The 22,891-nt window shown below is 42.4% G+C and overlaps 1 protein-coding gene across 1 annotated transcript; it reads left to right on the top strand.

Moving 5' to 3' along the window:
* Positions 1-8,954: 8,954 nt before the first annotated feature.
* On the top strand, positions 8,955-20,395 carry TMEM248 (transmembrane protein 248). The gene is made up of 7 exons (XM_007452644.1): positions 8,955-8,990; positions 9,913-10,089; positions 14,526-14,811; positions 16,451-16,601; positions 18,088-18,271; positions 19,687-19,830; positions 20,375-20,395. The coding sequence occupies exons 1-7, from the start codon at positions 8,955-8,957 to the stop codon at positions 20,393-20,395; spliced, it is 999 nt and encodes a 332-aa protein (XP_007452706.1).
* The last annotated feature ends 2,496 nt before the right edge of the window (positions 20,396-22,891 follow it).

Here is a 22,891-nt window from a genome sequence, read left to right as displayed (position 1 = left end):
GATCCATTTTGAGTTCTTTTTTGTTGAGAGTGTAAGGTCTGTGTCCAGATTTATTTTTTTGCATGTGGATGTCCAGTTGTTCCAGCACCATTTGTTGAAAGACTTGTCTTTTGCTTCTTTGTCAAAGATCACCTGACTATATTTATGTTGGTCTATTTCTGGGCTCTCTGTTCTGTTTCTTTGATGTATCTGTCTGTTCTTTTGCCAATCAAAACCACACTGCCTTGATTATTGTAGCTTTATAGTAAGTCTTGATGTCAGATACGGTCATTCCTCCCACTTTGTTCTTCTCCTTCAGTATTGACTATTCTGGTTCTTTTATCTCTCTGTATAAACTTAAGAAGAAGTTTGTTGATATCCACAAAATAACAGGCTGGGATTTTGATTGGGATTGTGTTGAACTTGTAGGTCAAGTTGGGAGGAACTAACATCTTGACATATTGAGTTGTATCCATGAACATGAAGTATTTCTCCATTTATTTAGTTCTTTGATTTTGTTCATGAGAGTTTTGTAGTTTTCCTCATATAGATCTTGTGCACATTTGTTAGATTTATACTTAAGTATTTTATGGGGGAAGTGCTAATATAAATGATACTGTGTTTTTATTTTCAAATTCAACTTGTTCCTTGCTAGTATATAGGAAAGCAGTTGGCTTTTATATATTAGCCTTGTATCCTGCAATCCTTGCTGAAATCACTTTCTAGATTATTTTTTAGTTTAAGTCTGGATTCATTGATTCATTCATTTAATGAAGTTGCATTTTTAAATCACGTATTTTGTGTCTAGATATTGATAATATAGAGACGATAAGATGTACCTGCCCTTGAGAGGCTTACAGCTTGGTTGGGAAGATAGATGTATACACAGGCAGCTGCAGTAAGGTGTTTCATTCTGTGTGAGAAATTTCTGGAGTATAGTGGGGGCATAAAAGTGAAAGTGGTCACGTCTCCCTGAGGGGCTGGTGGGGGAGGGAAAAGTTTCATGGAGCAGGTAACCCTTCAGCTGAGCAAGTTTCATGGAGCAGGTAACCCTTCAGCTGAGCCTCGGAAGAGGGGAGTTGAAGTAGTAAGATGAGGTTCGTGACGGTCAGGAGGACCAGTGGACTCAAAGGCCTGAAGCTGTAATATTGTCTGATATGTTCTGGGAATTGCAAGCAGTTAGTCAAACCATTGAGAAGTAGACAAGACCTAGTTTATGGTGGACTCTGCCATTACAAGGAGCTTGGACTTTATCCCTAGGTCATTTGGAGCTCTGAGATAATTAAGCAGTAACGTGATTAGATTTGCATTTGGAAAAATCACTCTTGACAGCATGTGAAGATGGATTATTTGACTGATAGCAGGAAGATCCAGTTGAGACTCTTAGCAATAGTTGCAAAAGAAGATGATGAAGGCCTGAACTAAGGGGAGTAGCAGAGGAGTGTGGAAGGGAAGAGTCAGAAGTAAGCGATGTTAAATAAATAGAATCTTGGACTACCCTGGTGGCGCAGTGGTTAAGAATCCGCCTGCCAATGCAGGGGACACGGGTTCGAGCCCTGGTCTGGGAAGATCCCAAATGCCATAGAGCAGCTAAACCCGTGTGCCACAACTACTGAGCCTGTGCTGTAGAGCCTGCGAGCCACAGCTACTGAAGCTCGTGCACCTAGAGCCCGTGCTCAACAACAAGAGAAGCCACCACAATGAGAAGCCCACGCACCACAACAAAGAGTAGCGCCTGCTCACTGCAGCTAGAGAAAGCCCACGCACAGCAACGAAGACCCAACGCAGACAAAAATAAAAAATATAAATAAATAAATTTATTTTAAAAAAAATAGAATCTTTAGCACTTTGTAGTTACTTGGATATGGGGCAGAAGTAGTCTAGGATGTTTTCCAAAGTTCTAGATTGAGATGGGGAATACAGGAGGAAGAGTCAGATTAGGCAGGAATGCAGATGAGTTCAGTTTTGGACTTGTTGTAGAATATATAAGGATGTTCAGTGGGCACTTGGATATAGAGGTCGTAGGGCTGTAGAGACAGGTAGAGGACTGGTACAGTGATCAGTCTCTGTCATCTTTATAAGAAGATAGGGCAAAGTGGGTAGATCTGAGATGCATTTTGGAAAGAAAATCAACAAGATTTGCTGATGGATTAGATTGATGCTAATGGTGAGGGAAAGTAATGCAGCTAAAGAAGGAGTATGTTGAGGGAAGTTTGTATTTTGAAATGCTTCCATTAAAAAAGAACAAAAAAATCCGAGATAAGATTCCAACTGAAGAGGTTAGAAAAACCAAACTGAGTTAACCCAAAGAAGGCAGATGGAGAAAAATAATTTTTTTTTAATGTAGAAATTACTGAAAAAGAAAAAAAAGAAATTATCTGGATATGCTCTATAAAACCAAATACTGGCTCTTTGAAAACACAAATACAATACAGCTCTGGTAAAACTGATTACAAGGAGAGAGGAGAAAACAAACACAAAAACATCTGTAATGAAAAAGAACATGACTACAAGTAAAAATTGAACAAATAACAAGATAATACTGTGCCAGAAATCTTAAAAAAATATATAAAACGGGCAATTTCCTAGAATAATACATCTTATCAAAAATGACTTACTAGAAATAGAAAACATAGACTTATTTTTAAAACATGAATAAATAGTTAAGACAGCCCACCAAGATACAAAACTAGAGAAAAACTTGAGGAGTCCAGATGGTTTTTTGGGCAAGGTCTATCAAGCTTCCCAGAAATAGAAGCAAATATCTTACACACATTGTTCTAGAAAAGAGATGAGTGAACACATTCAGTTAATCTTATGGTACTAGAATGACTTAGTCATACTAGTCAAGGAGTATATACAGTCAAAGAGAGAATGATAATGGCTTATAATTTTCTTTATCTCACTTGTGAATAGGTGTGGAAATTCAGAATAAAATTTAGCAAACATAAGTCAGCAATATAGTTTTAAAAGATCATGATTTAGTTTATCCAAAGAATGCAAATGTGAGTCATCGTGAAAAAAATGAATTAACATAGTTCCTTTTAACAAATTAAAGGAGAAAAATTGTTCAGAGGTTGCAGATAAAGCATTCATTAAAGTGTAACATTTATAATGAAATTATCTTTGCAAACTTGAAGTAGAGGGTACTTTAACCTGGTGAGGAATTTCAGAAACCTTTAACATATGCCATATTTAATAGTGAAACATTAGAAGCATTTGCTTTAAAGCCAGGAATGAGGCAAGGATTCCTATTGTTGCCACTTCTAGTCATCATTTCACTGAAGGTTCTAGTCAAAGTAGTAAGAAGAAGAAAAAACAATGAAATGTGCTGGAAAGAAACACTGTTATTGCTTGCAATATTTTATTTTTTAAATTTTTATTAGAGTACAGTTGATTTACAATGTTGCATTAGTTTCTGCTATACTACAGTGGTTTTTTTTTTTAATCTTTATTGGAGTATAATTGCTTCACAATACTGTGTTAGTTTCTGTTGTACACCACAGTGAATCAGCCATATGCATACACATGTCCCCATATCCCCTCCCTCTTGAGCCTCCCTCCCATCCTCCCTATCCCACCTCTCTAGGTCATCGCAAAGCACCAAGCTGATCTCGCTGTGCTATGCTGCTGCTTCCCGCTAGCTAACTGTTTTACATTTGGTAGTGTATATATGTCGATGCTACTCTCACTTCACCCCAGCTTCCCCCTCCCACCCCATGTCCTCAAGTCCATTCTCTAAGTCTACGTCTTTATTCCTGCCCTGCAACTGGGTTCATCAGTGCCTTTTTTTTTTTTTTTTTAAGATTCCATATATATGCATTAGCATATAGTATTTGTTTTTCTCTTTCTGACTCACTTCACTCTGTATGACAGACTCTAGGTCCATCCACCTCACTACAAATAACTCATTTCTCTTTATGGCTGAGTAGTATTCCATTGTATATATGTGCCACATCTTTATTCATTCATCTGTTGATAGACATTTAGGTTGGTTCCACGTCCTGGCTATTGTAAATAGTGCTGCAGTGGAACACTGTAGTACATGACTCTTTTTGAATCATGGTTTTCTCAGGGTATATGCCCAGTAGTGGGATTGCTGGGTCATATGGTAGTTCTATTTTTAGTTTTTTAAGGAACCTCCATACTGTTCTCCATAGTGGCTGTATCAATTTACATTCCCACCAACAGTGCAAGAGGGTGCCCTTTTCACCACACCCTCTCCAGCATTTATTGTTTCCAGATTTTTTGATAATAACCATTCTGACTGGTGTGAGGTGATACCTCATTGTAGTTTTGATTTGCATTTCTCTAATAATTAGTGATGTTGAGCATCTTTTCATGTGCCTCTTGGCTATCTGTATGTCTTCCTTGGTGAAATTTAGACATTAAGGTCTTCGGCCCATTTTTTAACTGGATTGTTTGTTTTTTTGATATTGAACTCCATGAGCTGTTTGTATATTTTGGAGATTAATCCTTTGTCTGTTGTTTCATTTGCAAATATTTTATCCCATTCTGAGGGTTGTCTTTTTGTCTTGTTTATGGTTTCCTTTGCTGTACTAAAGCTTTTAAGTCCCATTTGTTTATTTTTGTTTTTATTTCCGTTACTCTAGGAGGTGGGTCAAAAAAGATCTTGCTGTGGTTTAGGTCAAAGAGTGTTTTTCCTATGTTTTCCTGTAAGAGTTATTGAAGAGGCTGTCTTTTCTCCATTGTATGTTCTTGCCTCCTTTGTCGTAAATTAGGTGACCATATGTGTGTGGGTTTATCTCTGGGCATTCTATCCTGTACCATTGATCTATATTTCTGTTTTTGTGCCAGTACCATACTGTCTTGATTACTGTAGGTTTGTGGTATAGTTTGAAGTTGGGGAGCCTGATTCCTCCAACTCTGTTTTTCTTTCTCAAGATTGCTTTGGCTATTTTGGCTCTTTTGTGTTTCCATACTAATTGTAAAATATTTTGTTCTAATTCTGTGAAGAATGCCCTTGGCAGTGTTTTGTTTTTTTGGGTTTTTTTTTGCGGTACGTGGGACTCTCACTGTTGTGGCCTCTCCCGTTGCAGAGCACAGGCTCCGGACGTGCAGGCTCAGCGGCCATGGCTCACGGGCCCAGCCGCTCCGCGGCACGTGGGATCTTCCCGGCTCGGGGCACGAACCCGTGTCCCCTGCATCGGCAGGGGGACTCTCAACCACTGAGCCACCAGGGAAGCCCCCCTTGGTAGTTTGATAGGGATTGCATTGAATCTGTAGATTGCTTTGGGTAGTATAGTCATTTTCACAATATTGATTCTTCCAGTCCAAGAACATGGTATATCTTTCCATCTGTTTATGTCATCTTTGATTTCTTTCATCAGTGTTTTATAGTTTTCTGAATAAAGTCTTTTGCCTCCTTAGGCAGGTTTATTCCTAGGTATTCTATTGTTTTTGTTGTAAGATTAGTTCTAGTAGTTTTCTGGTGGCATCTTTAGGATCTTCTATGTATAGTATCATGTCATCCACAAACAGTGACAGTTTTACTTCTTCTTTTCCAATTTGTATTCCTTTTATTTCTTTTTCTTCTCTGATTGCCGTGGCCATCAGTGGCCAAAACTATGTTGAATAATAGTGGCGAGAGTGAACATCCTTGTCTTATTCCTGATCTTAGTGGAAATGCTTTCAGTTTTTCACCATCGAGAATGATGTTTGCTGTGGGTTTGTCATATATGGCCTTTATTATGTTGAGGTAGTTTCCCTCTATGCCCATTTTCTGGAGAGTTTTTATAATAAATGGGTGTTCAATTTTGTCAGAAGTTTTTTCTGCATCTATTGAGATGATCATATGGTTTTTTATTCCTTAATTTGTTAATGTGGTGTATCACATTGATTGCTTTGAGTATATTGAAGAATCCTTGAATACCTGGGATAAATCTCACTTGATCATGTTGTATGATCCTTTTAATGTGTTATTGGATTCTGTTTGCTAGTATTTTGCTCAGGATTTTTGCATCTTTGTTCATCAGTGATACTGGTCTATAATTTTCTTTAATTAATTTATTTTTGGCTGCATTGGGTCTTCATTGCTGCACGTGGGCTTTCTCTAGTTGTGGCGAGTGGGGGCTACTCTTCATTGCAGTGCACAGGCTTCTCATTGTGGTGGCTTCTCTTATTGCGGAGCACAGGCTCTAGGAGCATAGGCTTCAGTAGTTGCAGCACGGGGGCTCAGTAGTTGTGGTGCACGGGCTTAGTTGCTCCACGGCATGTGAGATCTTCCCAGACCAGGGCTCGAACCCATGTCCCCTGTATTGGCAGGCAGATTCTAAACCACTGCGCCACCAGGGAAGTCCCTATAATTTTCTTTTTTGGTAATATCTTTTTCTGGTTTTGGTATCTGGGTGATGGTGACTTTGTAGAAGGAATTTGGGAGTGTTTCTCCCTCTGCAGTTTTTTGGAAGAGTTTGAGAAGGATCGGTGTTAGCTCTTTTCTAAATGTTTGATAGAATTCGCCTGTGAAGCCATCTCATCCTGGACTTTTTTGTTTGTTGGAAGATTTTTAATTATGGTTTCAATTTCATTACTTGTGATAGGTCTGCTTATATTTTCTAATTCTTCCTGGTTCAGTCTTGGAAAATTGAACCTTTCCAAGAATTTGTCCATTTCTTTGTGGTTGTCCATTTTATTGACATAGTTGTTTGTAGTAGTCTCTTATAATCCTTTGTATTTCTGCAGTGTCAGTTGTGATTCCTCCTTTTTCATTTGTAATTTTATTGATTTGCATCGTCTCCCTTTTTTTCTTGAGGAGTCTGGCTAATAGTTTATCAATTTTGTTTATCTTCACAAAGAACCAGCTTTTAGTTTTATTGATCTTTGCTATTGTTTTCTTCATTTCTATTTCTGCAGTTATTTCTGCTCTGATTTTTATGATTTCTTTCCTTCTACTGACTTTGGGTTTTCTTTGTTCTTCTTTCTCTAGTTGTTTTAAGTGTAGGGTTATATTGTTTATTTGAGAATTTTCTTGTTTCTTGAGGTGAGATTGAATTGCTATAAACTTCCCTCTTAGAACTGCTTTTGCTGCATCCCATAGGTTTTGGGTCATAGTGTTTTCATTGTCATTTGTTTCTATGTATTTTTTTATTTCTTCTTTGATTTCTTCAGTGATCTCTTGGTTATTTAGTAGCGCACTGTTTAGCCTCCATGTATTTGTGTTTTTTACACTTTCTTTCCTGTAATTGATTTCCAATCTCATAGCATTGTGGTCAGAAAAGATGCTTGATACGATTTCAATTTTCTTAAATTTTCCGAGGCTTGATTTGTGACCCAAGAGGTGATTTGTCCTGGAGAATGTTCCATGTGCACTTGAGAAGAAAGTGTATTCTGCCACTTTTGGGTGGAATGTTCTATAAATATCAATTAAATCTTCCTGTTGTGTCATTTAAAGCTTTGTATCCTTATATATTTTCTGTTTGGATGATCTATCCATTGGTGTAAGTGGGGTGTTAAAGTCCCCTACTGTTATTGTGTTACTGTTGATTTCTCCTTTCTTGGTTGTTAGTGTTTGCTTTATGTATTGAGGTGCTCCTATGTTGGGTACATATGTATTTATAATTGTTATATCTTCTCCTTGGATTGATCCTTTGATCATTATGTAGTGTCCCTCCTTATCTCTTGTAACAGTCTTTATTTTAAAGTCTATTTTATCAGATATGAGTACTGCTACTCCAGCTTTCTTTTGATGTGCATTTGCATGGAATATCTTTTCCCATCCCTTCACACCTTCAGTCTGTATGTGTCCCTAGGTCTGAAGTAGGTCGTGTAGACAGCATATATATGGGTCTTATTTTTGTAGCCATTCAGCCAATATGTGTCTTTTGGTTGGGGCACTTAATCCATTTTACATTCAAGGTTATTATTGATATGTATGTTCTTATTACCATTTTCTTAATTGTTTTGAGTTTGTTTTTGTAGGTCCTTTTCTTCTCTTGTGTTTCCCACTTAGAGAAGTTCCTTTAGCATATGTTGTAAAGCAGGTTTGTTGTGATGATTCACCTTTGTTGTAAGGCTTGGAGTAGTTATATATGTCATTTATAAAAAAATTGGAAAAGGCTCAGTGTCTAAAATATCAAAAAATTATTTTAAACATTAAGAAGACATAGACAAACATCCTACTGGTAAATGGCCAAAGATTCAGGCAGTTCACCTAGGAAGAATCTAAATGGCCGGTAAAGAAGTAAAAATATATTCTGTTTTCAGGGAGATGTAATTTAAAATAATGGTGACATACAAGTTCACATGATCTCGTTGGTCCAGATCCAAAAGATTGCCTTAGAATATGAAGCGTTGGCATGAATGTGGGGAAATGGAGTGAGCCTTTTCCTTGCTGGGGGAAGTGTAAACTGGTATGACTTCCTCGGAGAGTCTGACAATACAAAGTCAAGTTGCAGACGGGCCTACTGGTGACCTCGTTGTGTTAGAACCACTCTTGTGCCTGCTGTGGTGCCCTTTGTGAGTGAAACAGTGGGAAGAACCCAGCTGGGCTTCTATGCCTGTGATAACTCAGCTGTGATACAGTTGCATCCTATACAGCAGGTAAACCCAGTAGACTGAATCAACAGAGATAAATCTCAGAAACAGAATGTTGAGTCAAAGACGCTTGTGAAAACAAACAGGTACACAGCCTGGCTTGTTGCACGTGGTCGCTATTGGTTCTTAGGGGGCTGTTGATGCATCTTTTTCTCTCTAAAATTTAAAAGCTGGCACAGATTTTTAAAATAGTTTTAGTGTTGTAGTCTGATCATGTATATAAGAGCTCATTACATGCCAGCTACTGCTCTCTTGGAGCTCACAAATGAGGGATGATAGACTATAAACAAGTAGAAATTTAACTAGACAGTGTGAAGGAAGTCAAGCAGGGTCCTGGGAGGCGGGGGGCTGAGGGTGGTCAGGGAAGGCCTCTCTGAGGACCTGACTACTGAGCATAGACCTGCATTCTAAGAAGAGCAAGCATGTGGAAATTTGGGGCTAAAGCATTCCAGGCAGAGGTAAAAAGCCTGCAGATAGGACATGTTCAAAATTCCAAGAATAAAATACTTAGGAATAAGTCTAACAAAAGAAGTGCAAACATGTGCTTTGATAAATACAAAATATTAAAATAAATGAAAGAGAACGGAAATAAGTGGAAAGGCATCCCAGGTTCGTGGACTGGAAGATAATATTGTTAAAGTGGTGGTACTCCCCAGACTGATTCGTGGATTCAGTGCAATCCCTGTCAGAGTCACAGCTGACGTCTTTGCAGAAATTGACAAGCTGATCCTGAAAAATAGCAAGGCCAGTGTGGCCAGCAGCCGGTGAATGAGGAGGGAATGTTGATGGAAATGTAGTCATAGAAGTTGGTGGGGCTTCTGGATCATGACACCCTGTGGGCCTTCACAGGAATCTCATGCCAGGCCCAGTGGGAAGCCTTAGGGGGGCTTTAGGCAGGGGAGTGATAAAATTCAATATTTGTTGAGTGCTTACTCTCTTCCAGGTGCTGGGATGGGCATGAGTATGGTGGTGAACAGGACAGAATGTTGAATAAATAGGATTCAGCTCTTCAGTGGTAGGAAATAAGAGCATCCTCAGTTTATTTTTGTGCATGTTGGCATGTATTTGTGTCGTATTACTGACTTACTTAAACATATTCTTAATATGGAAGTAGCAAATGTTCATTAAAGAATAATTAGAAAATTCAAACTGAAAGAATGCCTATCTTTCAAGATCCTACCACTTGGAAATAATGACAATTAGCATTTAGTGGTCTTTTATTTCCTTCTAGTCTTTTGAATGGATTTATGATCAGATAGTTCTCAAGTTCAATAACGAGTGACCTCCTCATCCCCCAAAACCGTCAAAGAAACAGAAGTGAGAGTCATAGGTTTTCTTTTGGCGAGTCAGTGGGTGAGTCTTCTCATTCATTCCTTTCAGGTGGAGCTTATCAGAATAATGTTCAACATCAACCCCCTGGAGAACCTGAAGGTGTACATCAGCAGCCGGCCCCCCTTGGTGGTCTTTATGATCAGTGTAAGCGCCATGGCAATAGCTTTCCTGACCTTGGGCTATTTCTTCAAAATCAAGGAGATCAAGTCACCAGAAATGGCAGAGGTATAGTAAATTCTAAGTTCTCCTCTCAGACTGGCTGGACCTTTATAGAGTGGGAAAACACCTTTTGGCTCTCCACATACCTTTCTTTGGTTGTGACTTTTATCCTAGTGAGAAAGAGTAATATTTATTCAGAATTTTTGGTCTTCCATCTTGCTGTGACTCACTTTGTTAGGAAATAACCTAGTCAGATAGTTATTGATTTAAATAATGCTACCAGCTTTAGACTGTTTCAGCAATGAAACATGTATTTTGGAAAATATATTTGTAAAATGTTTGTGTCAAGAAGATCAAGAACTAACTTCTTTGCTATTCATATTAAATTAGCTAACTACAATTTTTAAAAACTGTAAACATTTTTTTTTTTTTTTTTTTTAAAGACAACTCTTTTTTTTTTTCTTTTTTTTGGTTGCATTGGGTCTTCATTGCTACATGTGGGCTTTCTCTAGTTGCGGTGAGCAGGGGCTACTCTTCGTTGCAGTGCGTGGGCTTCTCATTGCGGTGGCTTCTCTTGTTGAGGAGCACGGGCTCTAGGCTCACGGGCTTCAGTAGTCATGGCACGCGGGCTCAGTAGTTATGGCTCATGGGCTTAGCTGCTCCGCGGCATGTGGGATCTTCCCGGACCGGGGCACGAACCCGTGTCCCCCGCATCGGCAGGTGGACTCTCAACCACTGCGCCACCAGGGAAGCCAACATTCGTTATTTTAAAGCCATATATTGTCATGGAGTTTTGTCAGCTGTACTGATAGCTTCTTCATTGGAGAAGAAGAAATTCTAAAGAAATTAGAAAGCAGGATCTTATTTCCAAACATATTTGTCTTTTTCTTATCAAGGAAAGCTTCAGTAATCTATAAACTTGCCTTCTAGATTTTATTTTTTGGTCAGTTTAAATGAATTATTTGGGCATTGCTCTTTAATCGCTAGTCTAGGCATATAATAGTTTTTGAACAGTCATAATACAGATTTTAAAAGATGTGTGTGGGACTTCCCTAGTGGCACAGTGGTTAAGACTGCCTGCCAGTGCAGGGGACACAGGTTCGAGCCCTTGTCTGGGAAGATTCCCACATGCCGCGGAGCAACTAAGCCCATGTGCCACAGCTACTGAGCCTGCTCTCTAGAGTTCGCGAGCCACAACTATGGAGCCTGCATGCCACACCTACTGAAGCCTGCACGCTTAGAGCCTGTGCTCCGCAACAAGAGAAGCCACCGCAGTGAGAAGTCCACACACCACAACAAAGAGTAGCCCCGGCTCACCACAACTAGAGAAAGCCTGCATGCAGCAACGAAGACCCAATGCAGCCCAAAATCAAAAATATCATAAAATAGGGCTTCCCTGGTGGCGCAGTGGTTGAGAGTCCGCCTGCCGATGCAGGGGACACGGGTTCGTGCCCCGGTCTGGGAGGATCCCACATGCCGCGGAGTGGCTGGGCCTGTGAGCCACGGCCGCTGAGCCTGCGCGTCCAGAGCCTGTGCTCCGCAGCGGGAGAGGCCACAGCAGTGAGAGGCCCGCGTACCGCAGGAAAAAAAAAATCATAAAATAAATTTAAAAAGTGTTTCTGCATATCAGAAAACAATACAAAGTTGATAATCTTGTTTAATAGAGACGAATAACAATATACCTATTAATAAATTTATGTGTTAGAAATTATGCTGAATCAATGATATGGTGAATTTACTGGTGGATAAGTGTCTTTTAGGACAAATTAGTTCCCATCTTAGATGCTGTGTCTTCTCTTACACTTTTTCTTCTTGGATGTGTTCGTTGGTGAGAGTGGGCATGGGGGCGGAGATAGGGATTGCATTATTGTTGCATCGTGTGTGCCTTGTGACGAAGAGGAGAGTTTTGCTCAGTGTTATGGGGATTGTGCTTCCTCTTGTGCTCTGTGGCAATCTAGATCATCGGTGATGTTAGCAAGAAGAGACCACCTTCCCACATTAAGTCTCTAATACAAAGTAACAAGTTTTAGCTGTTTCTCCTGTGAAACCCTCCCAAAGAGTTTCTTACCAAGATAACTACTGGCTGGCTTAATTCTCCCCCTTTTCTGACCCTGCCTGAATCTTTAAAGGTTATCGAAACAGGCTGTACCTACATTAGGGCTGAAAATGAACATTCTAGTCTCAACCAAAGTTCTTCAGTATCCTGGCATTGCTCTCCCTCAAAGCTCAAGTCCATGTTGAACACGTGGCCAAGGTCAATGGTTAAGATGTAGCCTGGGGCTTCCCTGGTGGCACAGTGGTTGAGAGTCTGCCTGCCGATGCAGGGGACACGGGTTCGTGCCCCGGTCCGGGAAGATCCCACATGCCGCGGAGCGGCTGGGCCCGTGAGCCATGGCCTTCGAGGCTGCGCGTCCGAAGCCTGTGCTGCGCGACGGGAGAGGCCACAACAGAGGCCCACGTAAAGCAAAAAAAAAAAAGATGTAGCCTGGATAATTAGCCCTTAATCAAAATGGGGCCTGACATTGGCCTTGGCCAGCTGTTCAAAATGGACTCAAACTCTGCAGGAAAGCAGAGCTGCAAGATGCTGCAGAACTTTGATTATGATTAATTTAGTGATTGTATTTTCAAATGGGGAAATGTATGGGGAAAGTTTGGCGCAGTGAATCAGAAAACAGTTCTAAGTCTGCCTTCAACTCAGCTGGCATTGGAGAGTCCCTGATTTGCTCTGGGCCTCAGTTTCCTCATGTCTGGAATAGGAAGGGGTGAGACTAGGATGTTCATTTTCAGCCCTAATGTTCTTTAATGGTCTGCTGAGTTTGTAGGTTTCAGGGAAAATGTAATTTGAAATATCTGCTTGTCTTCTTACTAAATGCCAGATACTGATAAACTGAGGCTACAAAGGTAGACCTGACTGGCTAGGGATTACTCCAAATGGCGTTTTTAATCAATGTTAGAGTTATTCAAAATGTAACTTGGGGCTTCCCTGGTGGCACAGTGGTTAAGAATCCGCCTGCCAATGCAAGGGACACGGGTTCGAGCCCTGGTCCGGGAAGATCCCACATGCCGTGGAGCAAGTAGGCCCGTGTGCCACAACTACCGAGCCTGTGCTCAAGAGCCCGCAAGCCACAACTACTGAGCCCATGTGCCACAACTGCTGAAGCCTGCATGCCTAGAGCCCATGCTCCGCAACAAGAGAGCCATGACAATGAGAAGCCCGCATACCGCAACAAAGAGTAGCCCCCTCTTGCCGCAACTAGAGAAAGCCTGTGCGCAGCAACGAAGACCCAACACAGCCAAAAATAAAAACAAACAAATTTTTTTTTAAAATGTAACTTGGGGCTTCCCTGGTGGCGCAGTTTTTAAGAATCCGCCTGCCAATGCAGGGGACACAGGTTCGAGCCCTGGTCCGGGAAGATCCCACATGCCGTGGAGCAACTAAGCCCACGCGCCACAACTACCGAGCCTGTGCACTGGAGCCCACGAGCCACAACTACTGAAGCCCACATGCCTAGAACCCATGCTCCTCAACAAGAGAAGCCACCGCAATGAGAAGCCTGCGCACTTCAACGAAGAGTAGCCCCCGCTCGCCGCAACTAGAGAAAGCCTGCTTGCAGCAATGATGACCCAGCACAGCCAAAACTAAAATGAATGAAATAAATAAATTTATTTTAAAAAAATGTAACTTGGTTTGTCTTCACCTTTGGCACCTTTTTGTAGATAATGTTGCTTGGGAGAAAGAAGTTGTATGTAACAGCCTCAGTTGATTTGTTATTGCTATTTTAGCCTGAGTTCATCTTTGGGTGTCTGCTAAAACTAAAAACACACCCTGGTGGGTACTTTGTTGGTGTCAGTTTTAAAACTGCATATAATTCAAACCATCAGTACAGATATTAAGAGAAGCCTGAAAACATCTTTTCTCCTCCCTTTTGAAATTGTTCCTGTTCTAAAGTGGCATCCGAAGTCCATGACGAGGGGGGAAAGCACCACACGAGTGTTGGTATTTACTGCAATTTTGCATTCCCAAGACAGAAAGCAAGGTGTAGAAAATTGACCTTATGAGAAAATATTTTATGGCGGCCTTAATTTTTAAAAAATAACTAATTGTAACTGCTAAATGAGTTTGGATTAATACTTTTAATGTTTTACTACTTTTGTTCAAGCTTTCTTTTCAAGCTTGATTCTGAGGCTAGATCATTTCCTGTAAGTTTAATACCCTTTTTTTCTTTACATATTTTCCTGAGTAAGTTGGCTTAATCTCACAGTGTAATAGCTTATGCCAATGAAGAGTTTATATTTTATATTTTGAATGTGCGAGTGGTTGAAAAACCACACTATTACGCCAGCACAAGAGGCTGAAGGCTGTGTTGTTGTATTTTGAAGGACTGACTCTGAGGCATGGTTCCCCTGTTGTGTGACGCCACACCGGGGGTTGTGACTGTCACTGCACTGGAAGCACTTTCAGTCGGCTCAGGCTTGTTTTCCTCTCTCTTGTTTTACTGAAGGATTGGAATACTTTTCTGCTGCGGTTTAATGATTTGGACTTGTGCGTATCAGAGAATGAAACACTAAAGCATCTCACAAACGACACCACGGCTCTGGAAAGCACAGTGACCAGTGGCCAGGCCAGGATGTCCACCCAGTCCCCACAGTCCCTGGAGGATTCAGGCCCAGTGAACATCTCAGTTGCAATCACCCTAACCCTGGACCCACTCAAACCCTTTGGCGGGTACTCTCGCAACGTCACCCATCTGTACTCGACTGTTCTCGGGCATCAGATTGGACTCTCAGGTATGTGAGTGTTAGCCACTTCTCTCCAGGCTTTCTCAGGTAACAGCTGTTACAACACAGAGCATTAGAGTGTACGGTTTTACTCATCAGACTTTTTTATTTTTTGTATATGTCTTCCTTTTTGTTGAGTTTGAACTAAACGAAGCCAAGAAGGGACCATTTCTACTACATCTTCACCTGTTAAAGTGTTTGGTATGCAGTAGGCTCTCAATAAAAGCCCATAAGAGTAGGAGACTGGGAAAAAATTATAAGGCCTATTTCTGGTCTTAGTATTTAAAAACACATTTAAAAATTTTTGAGTTTTAGTATAGTTGATTTACAATGTTGTTAATTTCTGCTATACAGCACAGTGACTCACTTATATATATTCTTCATATTCTTTTCCATTATGGTTTGTTACAGGATATTGAATATGGTTCCCTGTGCAGGACCTTGTTTATCCATCCTGTATATAATAGTTTGCCTCTGCTAATCCCAATTCCCAGTCCATCCCTCCCCCACCAGCCCACCCCTTGGCAACCACAAGTCTGCTCTCTATATCTGTGAGTCTGTTAAAAACACCAATTTTTTATTCTGGCTCATCATTTTGGAGTTTTCAGTACATACTACAGATATTGATACGACTCTTAAAATTTTATGAATGCACTGGGCTAAAAACTAGAAAAAGCCTGGTCTCTTCCCTTTGGAATTTTGGGATATGGAAGAGACAAGCATAACGTGAGTTAATATTCATCAAGCACTTAAAATAGTTCCTGGCACAAAGGAAATGCTATATAAATGCTTATTAAATAACATTAAAAATAAACACTTATGGAACATTGAGCACTGCCCTTGGACTAGTACTAAACCCATGACAGACTGTAGGTGATTCAGGAGAAGGTTGGAAAGTAGTAGAAGCTGTAATAATCAGGAAAGGCTTTGTGCCAGAGGCTTGGGCCTTGGAAGAATCACCTTTGGTTTGTTTACCAAGAACCTTTTAAAGTCCTTGAAGGAACTTGGGAGTGCCTGCCAGCCTCCTGTTGGCTGTACCAGGTGAGAGCTGTTCCCATGTAAGGAGGTAAGGGCGACATCTGGGTTTTCCACGTAGCAAGTGGACCTTTTTCTTCAGCTGTGACGTTCGAATACCTTATTCATTTACGCTTCATCACTCACCTGTCTCATGACCTTTCTTAAGTCTGTTCAGCTCTCTGATGCTCAGTCTACTCGTTTGTAAGAGGGAACAGTAACACTTCCTTGGTCGTGTTCGTAGGTTAGTGGTGCATCTTAAGGGAAGCAGCACATATAAAAGCAGCTTGAAAATGGTAGAGTGCTGTACGAACGCTGTGGCAATGCTGACGACTTACCCAGCCCCAGCCTTCCCACTCAGCCATGGCCTGGGCCCTTGCGTGGCAACTCCAGGCCTTGGCTGAAAGGGACCCCTCTCCGTTTGCCATTTTGTGGCTCTGCCAGGTGAGCGGGCCTCAGAGTCTGGCTCAGAACTGCTGTTATTCCTGAAACCCCACAAAAGCAGGGGTCCCACCTCAGTGGGCTGATAGGTGATTCCTGGGTGGGTTTGATGTCAGGATTCATTCAGATTCCAGAGAATCATAAATGTATGAATTCTCGCTTTACTTACCAAAAAACCAATTTCTCTTTGCAGGCAGAGAAGCCCACGAGGAGATAAACATTACCTTTACCCTGCCCACAGCCTGGAGCTCGGACGACTGTGCCCTTCACGGCCACTGTGAGCAGGTGGTGTTCACAGCCTGCATGACCCTCACAGCCCACCCTGGCGTGTTCCCTGTCACCGTGTAAGTACTTTCCTGACCCCATAAGAAGCTCCATTTACCGTAAATGTGACTGGGGTGCCTGAGCAAATTCTCAGGACAGCTTGCTTCGTGTTACTTTGTAGAATTGTCATCACTGGGACCTGTCTATAGGATTGTTTCAGTTTAATTTGGTTTTCTAAAGGTAAAACTTCTGCACAGAAGTATCAGAGGGTTAGTGTTTCGACAAGGTTGTGAAAGCATCTGGTTGCTGTGTGTAGGTTTAAGGTGGCCTTTCCTGTTGGTAGAAGCCGCCACAGGAAAGATGAATAAGAGCTGATCCCGTGACCATAATGACATTTAAGGCTCCTGAAAGATAAAGGTTTTGTTCGTCTCATCATCCAGGAAGAGTTATTTTTTAAATTGATAGTATAAATTGAACCTTATTTTCCGTGATACAGTTACTGCTTCTGAAACTTTTGCTTCATATTTGATTTTTTTTTGCAGTACGCGGGCCTCTCACTGTTGTGGCCTCTCCCGTTGCGGAGCACAGGCTCCGGACGCGCAGGCTCAGCGGCCATGGCTCACGGGCCCAGCCGCTCCGCAGCATGTGGGATCTTCCCGGACCGGGGCACGAACCCGTGTCCCCTGCATCGGCAGGCGGACTCTCAACCACTGCGCCACCAGGGAAGCCCTGCTTCATACTTTTTTTGAGCAGCTGTCAGTGTAACCGCTTTGCCTTTAAGGCTTTTCTTGCCCCTCCTTTCTCTGGAAAGGAGATAATGATCTATAATTACGTGAAATACACAAGATGTAGCCTATTTAAAAGAATCTTAGGGTGAATCCTTTTAAAATAATTATCCTGGGATTTATCTATTTTAGACATTTGGAGGTTTGTAGGACAAGTTAAGCATTATTTGCTGTTGGTTGTAATATCTGATAGAGAACTTTGTATGTAGAACTTCCAGTTGTGACTAAGAGTTTAGATAATTTGAGAAAATGGGCTTAAAAGGAACGAGTCCTTCTCTGGCCACATCATATGCAAGTGGACGTGGGTTGAATTCTGAAGGCAGAAGTCTAACACCTAGACTCCTAAGTGCCGGATGCCTATTTCTTATTCTTTACGTGTTTATTAATTTTTTTTAAAAAATTGGGCTTCCCTGGTGGCACCGTGGTTGAGAGTCCGCCTGCCGATGCAGGGGACACGGGTTCATGCCCCGGTCCGGGAGGATCCCACGTGCCGCAGAGCAGCTGGGCCCGTGAGCCATGGCCGCTGAGCCTGCGCGTCCGGAGCCTGTGCTCCGCAATGGGAAAGGCCACAACAGTGAGAGGCCCGCATACCGCAAAAAAAAAAAAAAAAAAAAAAATCACTGAACTAAAAATATAATGGTATTTATCTCAAGAGAATGTTTCTTATTTCTCCCTTCTGCACGTGTGGCTCTTCTTGGTGCTATGCCAGTGCCGGTGGCTGAGACACAAGTAAATGTCTCAAGGCCACTGAGCATGTGTCTTGCCCCACCTTCTCCTGCAGACAGCCTCCGCACTGTGCTCCTGACACCTACAGCAATGCCACGCTCTGGTACAAGATCTTCACAACTGCCAGAGATGCCAACACAAAATATGCTCAAGACTACAATCCTTTCTGGTGTTACAAGGGGGCCATTGGAAAAGTCTATCATGCTTTAAATCCCAAGCTTACAGTTATTGTTCCAGATGTAAGTGAGAACAGTCGTGTGTGTGTGTGTGTGTGTGTGTGTGTGGGTGGGTGGGTATGTGTGTGTGTGTGTGTGGGTGTCCAGGAACTGTTAGAGCAGTCCCTGTTTACCTCCTTGGGTTAGCTTAGCCCCTACCATTCTAGCTGTCCAACTGGGTTGGGAGACCAGGTGGAGTGCTGGAGACTTGGAAAAACATGCCACCCATTGGGTTAAGAAAATTGCTTCTGTTCCTTGTTTTCTGCTTTGTTCAACAGCAGTTATTTATTGAGCACTGCTATGTGCCTAACCTGGGGCTACAGCAGAGGCTGGTTCTGTCTTACTCATCCACGCAGCCATTCACTGAAGCATATTGGGTTAGTGTCAGTCTGAGCAATAAACAGTTCCGAATTCAGAGAGGCAGAAGTCAATAGGAGGAAATGACTCTGGCTAGATATTGATGCCTGTGTAGGATTTTACTTTGCAAGGAGGAAATGGGCGGAAGGCACTGTACTCCGGACTAGTGGATGATTTGCTAGTTTAGTTTGCTGCTCCGACTTGAGCCCACTTTTAACAGACTGCACTGACTTCTTGTAAATCCTCTTTTCTTCTGTCCGTATACGCCAGGTGGATTTTTCTTTTTGCCTGGTCCTTCTCTTTCCTTATTCCTCGTTTTTATCAAGTTGTGGACAGTGGTATACCAGGGGCCTGCAGGAGCGAGCAGTGGGGATCAGGCTGTATGGTGGGCAGGGGCCAGGCTCCAGAAGGCCCTTTGTGCCTCGCTGAGGTGTTTAGACTTTCTCCTCGGACGAGGCCATCGCTGCCTGAGTTTGGGCTCTAGGGAATTTGTAGAGCAGTGTGTCAGGAAGACTGGTCTCTGCCCGACTGATGTGTGTAAATAGGATGGCGCCTGAGGCCTGGAGCTATGAGAAGGAACAGGAGTGGGGGCCTGGCTGGGATCTCAACAACTGGCCGGGCCCGGTGGCTGCTTGCCTGTGGGACATCAAGGAGGAGTGAGTCAAGGCCGGCTTCATTGTTTCCAGCCACTGGCTTGTCCCAGTGGGGATAAGGCCCAGGAAGGATGCAGCCTCTCAGGGGAGGAGTTAGGAACACAGGCTTGGGCTGTCAGCCGTGCAACCTGAGGGCTGTCAGAGCAAGAGGACATAAAGAGAAGAGCAGGGGTTAAAGACTCTGGGGCCTTGTCAGGGGCGGGGGGGATTCGGGCATAGGACCCCCTTAGGAAGGGAAGGAAGGTATGGGTGGTGTCGGGAACACCCTGTCTTCACTTAACAAGCTCCAGCGTTAATAGTTTAACTGTCAATGCCCATGTGAGAATTGATAGTTGAGGCAAGTCAGGAAGTTGTGCACCCTGATTCCAGGAACCCAGCATTAAAATCCTCAGTAACTCAGTGCAGATGTTTCTGGTTTATTCTGTTTAGGATGACCGCTCGTTAATAAACTTGCACCTCATGCACACCAGTTACTTCCTCTTCGTGATGGTAATAACGATGTTTTGCTACGCGGTTATCAAAGGCAGACCCAGCAAACTGCGTCAGAACAATCCTGAATTTTGTCCTGAGAAGGTGAGCAGTGGGTGGGGTCTGAGCCAGCATTGCACCAGAAAGTCCCAATTAGTCCTTATTCCATTTATTGTGGGTGATTCCTTTCCTCCAGAGAAATTACTTCCTGTCTTTTTATCAGTAGTCATCTCCCCTCAGCCTCAATTATGGTGTTGCATCTTCAACCATATACCCAGGCCTCAGCTGGGAAAAAAGTGTTCTCAGATCCCCACTGGCAAGCGGCTGACCCTGAGGGCTGCCTCTCCTCCGATTCCGCGAGCTTGAGAAGCCACCTCCCAGAATGCTCATCCGGGTTTCCAGACACATAACGCTGTATCGCAGGACAGTGGTTCTGCAGGGTCAGCTGCGTCTTGCAGGAGGCTCAGATTTCTATTCATTCCCTCCTAGATGAGGTCTATTTTCTTAGGGGTTTAATAGTTCCCCTGACAGATGTGTGTGGTGTGGCTCCCTGGGTTTGGGATAGGACCAGAACCTGGTAAGAGTGCTGGTGGGGCCGAGTTATCCAGGCTTTGCTGCGTGACTGGGCTGCCGTCTTGCTCTCTTGTAGGTGGCTTTGGCTGATGCCTAATCCCACGGCTGCCGTTTTCTGAGAGAGACTGAGAGAACCATAATCATTGCCAGCTGAACCCAGCCTGGGCCTGGACACTCTGTGAATACATTATCTTGCAATGTTGGGTTATTCCAGCCAAAGACATTTCAAGTGCCTGTAACTGATTTGTATATATTTATAAAAAATCTGAACCATAATCATTGCCTGCTGAACCCAGCCTGGGCCTGGACACTCTGTGAATACATTATCTTGCAATGTTGGGTTATTCCAGCCAAAGACATTTCAAGTGCCTGTAACTGATTTGTATATATTTATAAAAAATCTGTTCAGAAATTGGTCCAATGATGCACGTGCTTCGCACTGGGCACCGCCAGAACCCTTCAGCCTCACCTGCGGACTTGGCGGGATGATCCTGAGTAGCGCCGGAGAGGATTCGTGACCTCGCCGTCGGAGCAGGCCATGCTGTCTTTCCCAGGGTCCCAGAGGCGCTTCACTGCTGGTGGGGTTGAGGTTTGCTTTGGTTCTTGTTTCAGCCCGATCTGTACAGAATGTTCAAAACAGTCTGCACCTTTGATATGATACTGCATTTCCAAAGCCACCCCAATCCATTTTGTGGATTTTATGTGTCTGTGGCTTAATAATTATAGTAACAACAATAATACCTTTTCCTCCATTTTGCTTGCAAGGAAACATACCTATCTTTCTAAGTTTTTTTTCCTTTGAAGAAAAAATAGTCACATTTTAATACTATAATTAAGACAGATTTGTGCTTTTATCTTGAGTAAAAAGTTAAATATTTAAAAGTCACCTACATGGTACAGATCTAAGTTTCATTTTCCACGCGGACAGCGAGGAATTTGGTCTTGTTTGAGTTGAGTTGGCACAGAATGTTCCACTGTCTTTTTCTTCTCTGTTGTCCCTTCCCTCCATTATAAAAGTTGAAAGAGCTTCCTCGCTCGAGAGGGCTTAACAATGAAGTACACAGGGCTCGAGAGTGAAAACGAGCTGTTCTTTTCTGGAATGCAGATGACAGCATGGAGAGAGAGGGTGAGGAGTCAGTCTAACCGTTATGACAGGGTTTCTTGTTTTCTTTGAAGAGGGGGTGGGTTTTCTTTCCTGGGTGTTTTTTGGGTTTTTTTGCATTTATTTTTATGCAATTAACATTCTCAGAAGTAAATGGCAACTAGTAGTAGATCAGTAACATTAAGTAAACGATGCCTGTGAAATTTGAAGGAAAGCGATTCTGATTTGCCATTTATCGGGAAAACCAAAAGCATTTTTCTTTCCTATAACATTTTGATGATCTAATTCCTTTTTCCCTGTTTTCCTTCCAAACCATCTTCATTTTAAAACAGTTGTGCATCTTTTCCAGCCCTTTCTTGTTAGGTGTATTCTTACCATTTTTCTTTTTCTTAATAGCTTTTTGCCTTAACTCGTAGTCATTAATGATTTCTGTGTTCTCCCAAGCCATGTTATAGCAGAAGGGCAGTTAAAACCTTGGGCGCAACTGTCAGCACTTCTTTCTCTTAACTCCAGGTCTGTATTCTGTTCTAAATTAGAACCAGCCCTGCAGTCTGAAATATATTGGCCTAGAACATTTTATCCCAGGCTTTTTTTTTTCTTTTAATATCCAGGCATTCTTAAATGGAAAACATTTTCACTGAAGGTTGTTATTAAAATAATCATCATAGTAACTTGATATGTTAATATTCCTTTTTTTCCTTTTAGTACGTTTCAAGCACAGTAATCATACTTGTCTATCCAGTTTTTTTATGATATGAGTTGCTTACATGATGCATGGCTAACCGTTTAATTTAGTTTTCTCTTTAGAGACTTTGAGACAAGATTGAGAAAGAGCCATTTGGCTTGGCCTTTAGAAACATCAGTATCACTAAGACCAACAGATTTTAGAGGAAGCTGCTACTGAATTAACAAAATCCCCATGAAGTAGAGTCACAGGAATAGGTTTAGAACTGGCAGAGTGACCTAAAAGGAAGACGGGTGAGAAAAGTCACTTTCACTGGTTTGTTCAGTCCAGCTTGTTGCTAACATTAATGGCCCTTGTTTTAATCACAGGGACTGGCTGGCATCTGTAGCCAGGGGAGCAGGGACACTGTTTGTTAGGCATGAGGAAAGGAAGTGCCAAAAATGCCTGGATGGTATGACTTGTCATGAGGTCAGGTCACTCACTTTAAAATCCAGCATTCTCCCTCGCAGGTGATTTTCAGAGATCTTCCGGAAACCCAGCGTCAGCCAGGTGTACAAAGGGAGGAGGGGAGCCCGTGGGGCCTGGGCCCACTGACCCTCAGCAAGCCCAGAGGACCTGTTATTACCTGGGCACTAGCAGACAAGGCCTCGTCCTCTGCTGTCTCCTGCTGGGAGGCCTCAGGATGAGAAGAGTGTCACAGACAGGGTCTGTCTGCCATTCAGGGGTGACCCCGTGCAGGAACACTGGCTCATCCTCAGGCATCTTGGACCAGAGTCCAATAAAAGGTCAGCAACTTACTATTAAAA

Source organism: Lipotes vexillifer, unplaced genomic scaffold (genome assembly GCF_000442215.2).
Source record: "Lipotes vexillifer unplaced genomic scaffold, Lipotes_vexillifer_v1.1 scaffold426, whole genome shotgun sequence".
NCBI classification, from domain to species: domain Eukaryota; kingdom Metazoa; phylum Chordata; class Mammalia; order Artiodactyla; family Lipotidae; genus Lipotes; species Lipotes vexillifer.
This window is presented reverse-complemented; position numbering and strand designations above follow the sequence as displayed.

What these genes read in the sequence shown, in the direction of transcription:
- TMEM248 (XM_007452644.1), top strand. Translation starts at nt 8,955, where the DNA reads ATGTGGAAATTTGGGGCTAAAGCATTCCAGGCAGAG. An exon ending in TTACAGTTATTGTTCCAGAT is followed by an intron (nt 18,272 to 19,686) that starts GTAAGTGAGAAC and finishes TATTCTGTTTAG; the next exon opens with GATGACCGCTCGTTAATAAA. An exon ending in CTGAATTTTGTCCTGAGAAG is followed by an intron (nt 19,831 to 20,374) that starts GTGAGCAGTGGG and finishes GCTCTCTTGTAG; the next exon opens with GTGGCTTTGGCTGATGCCTA.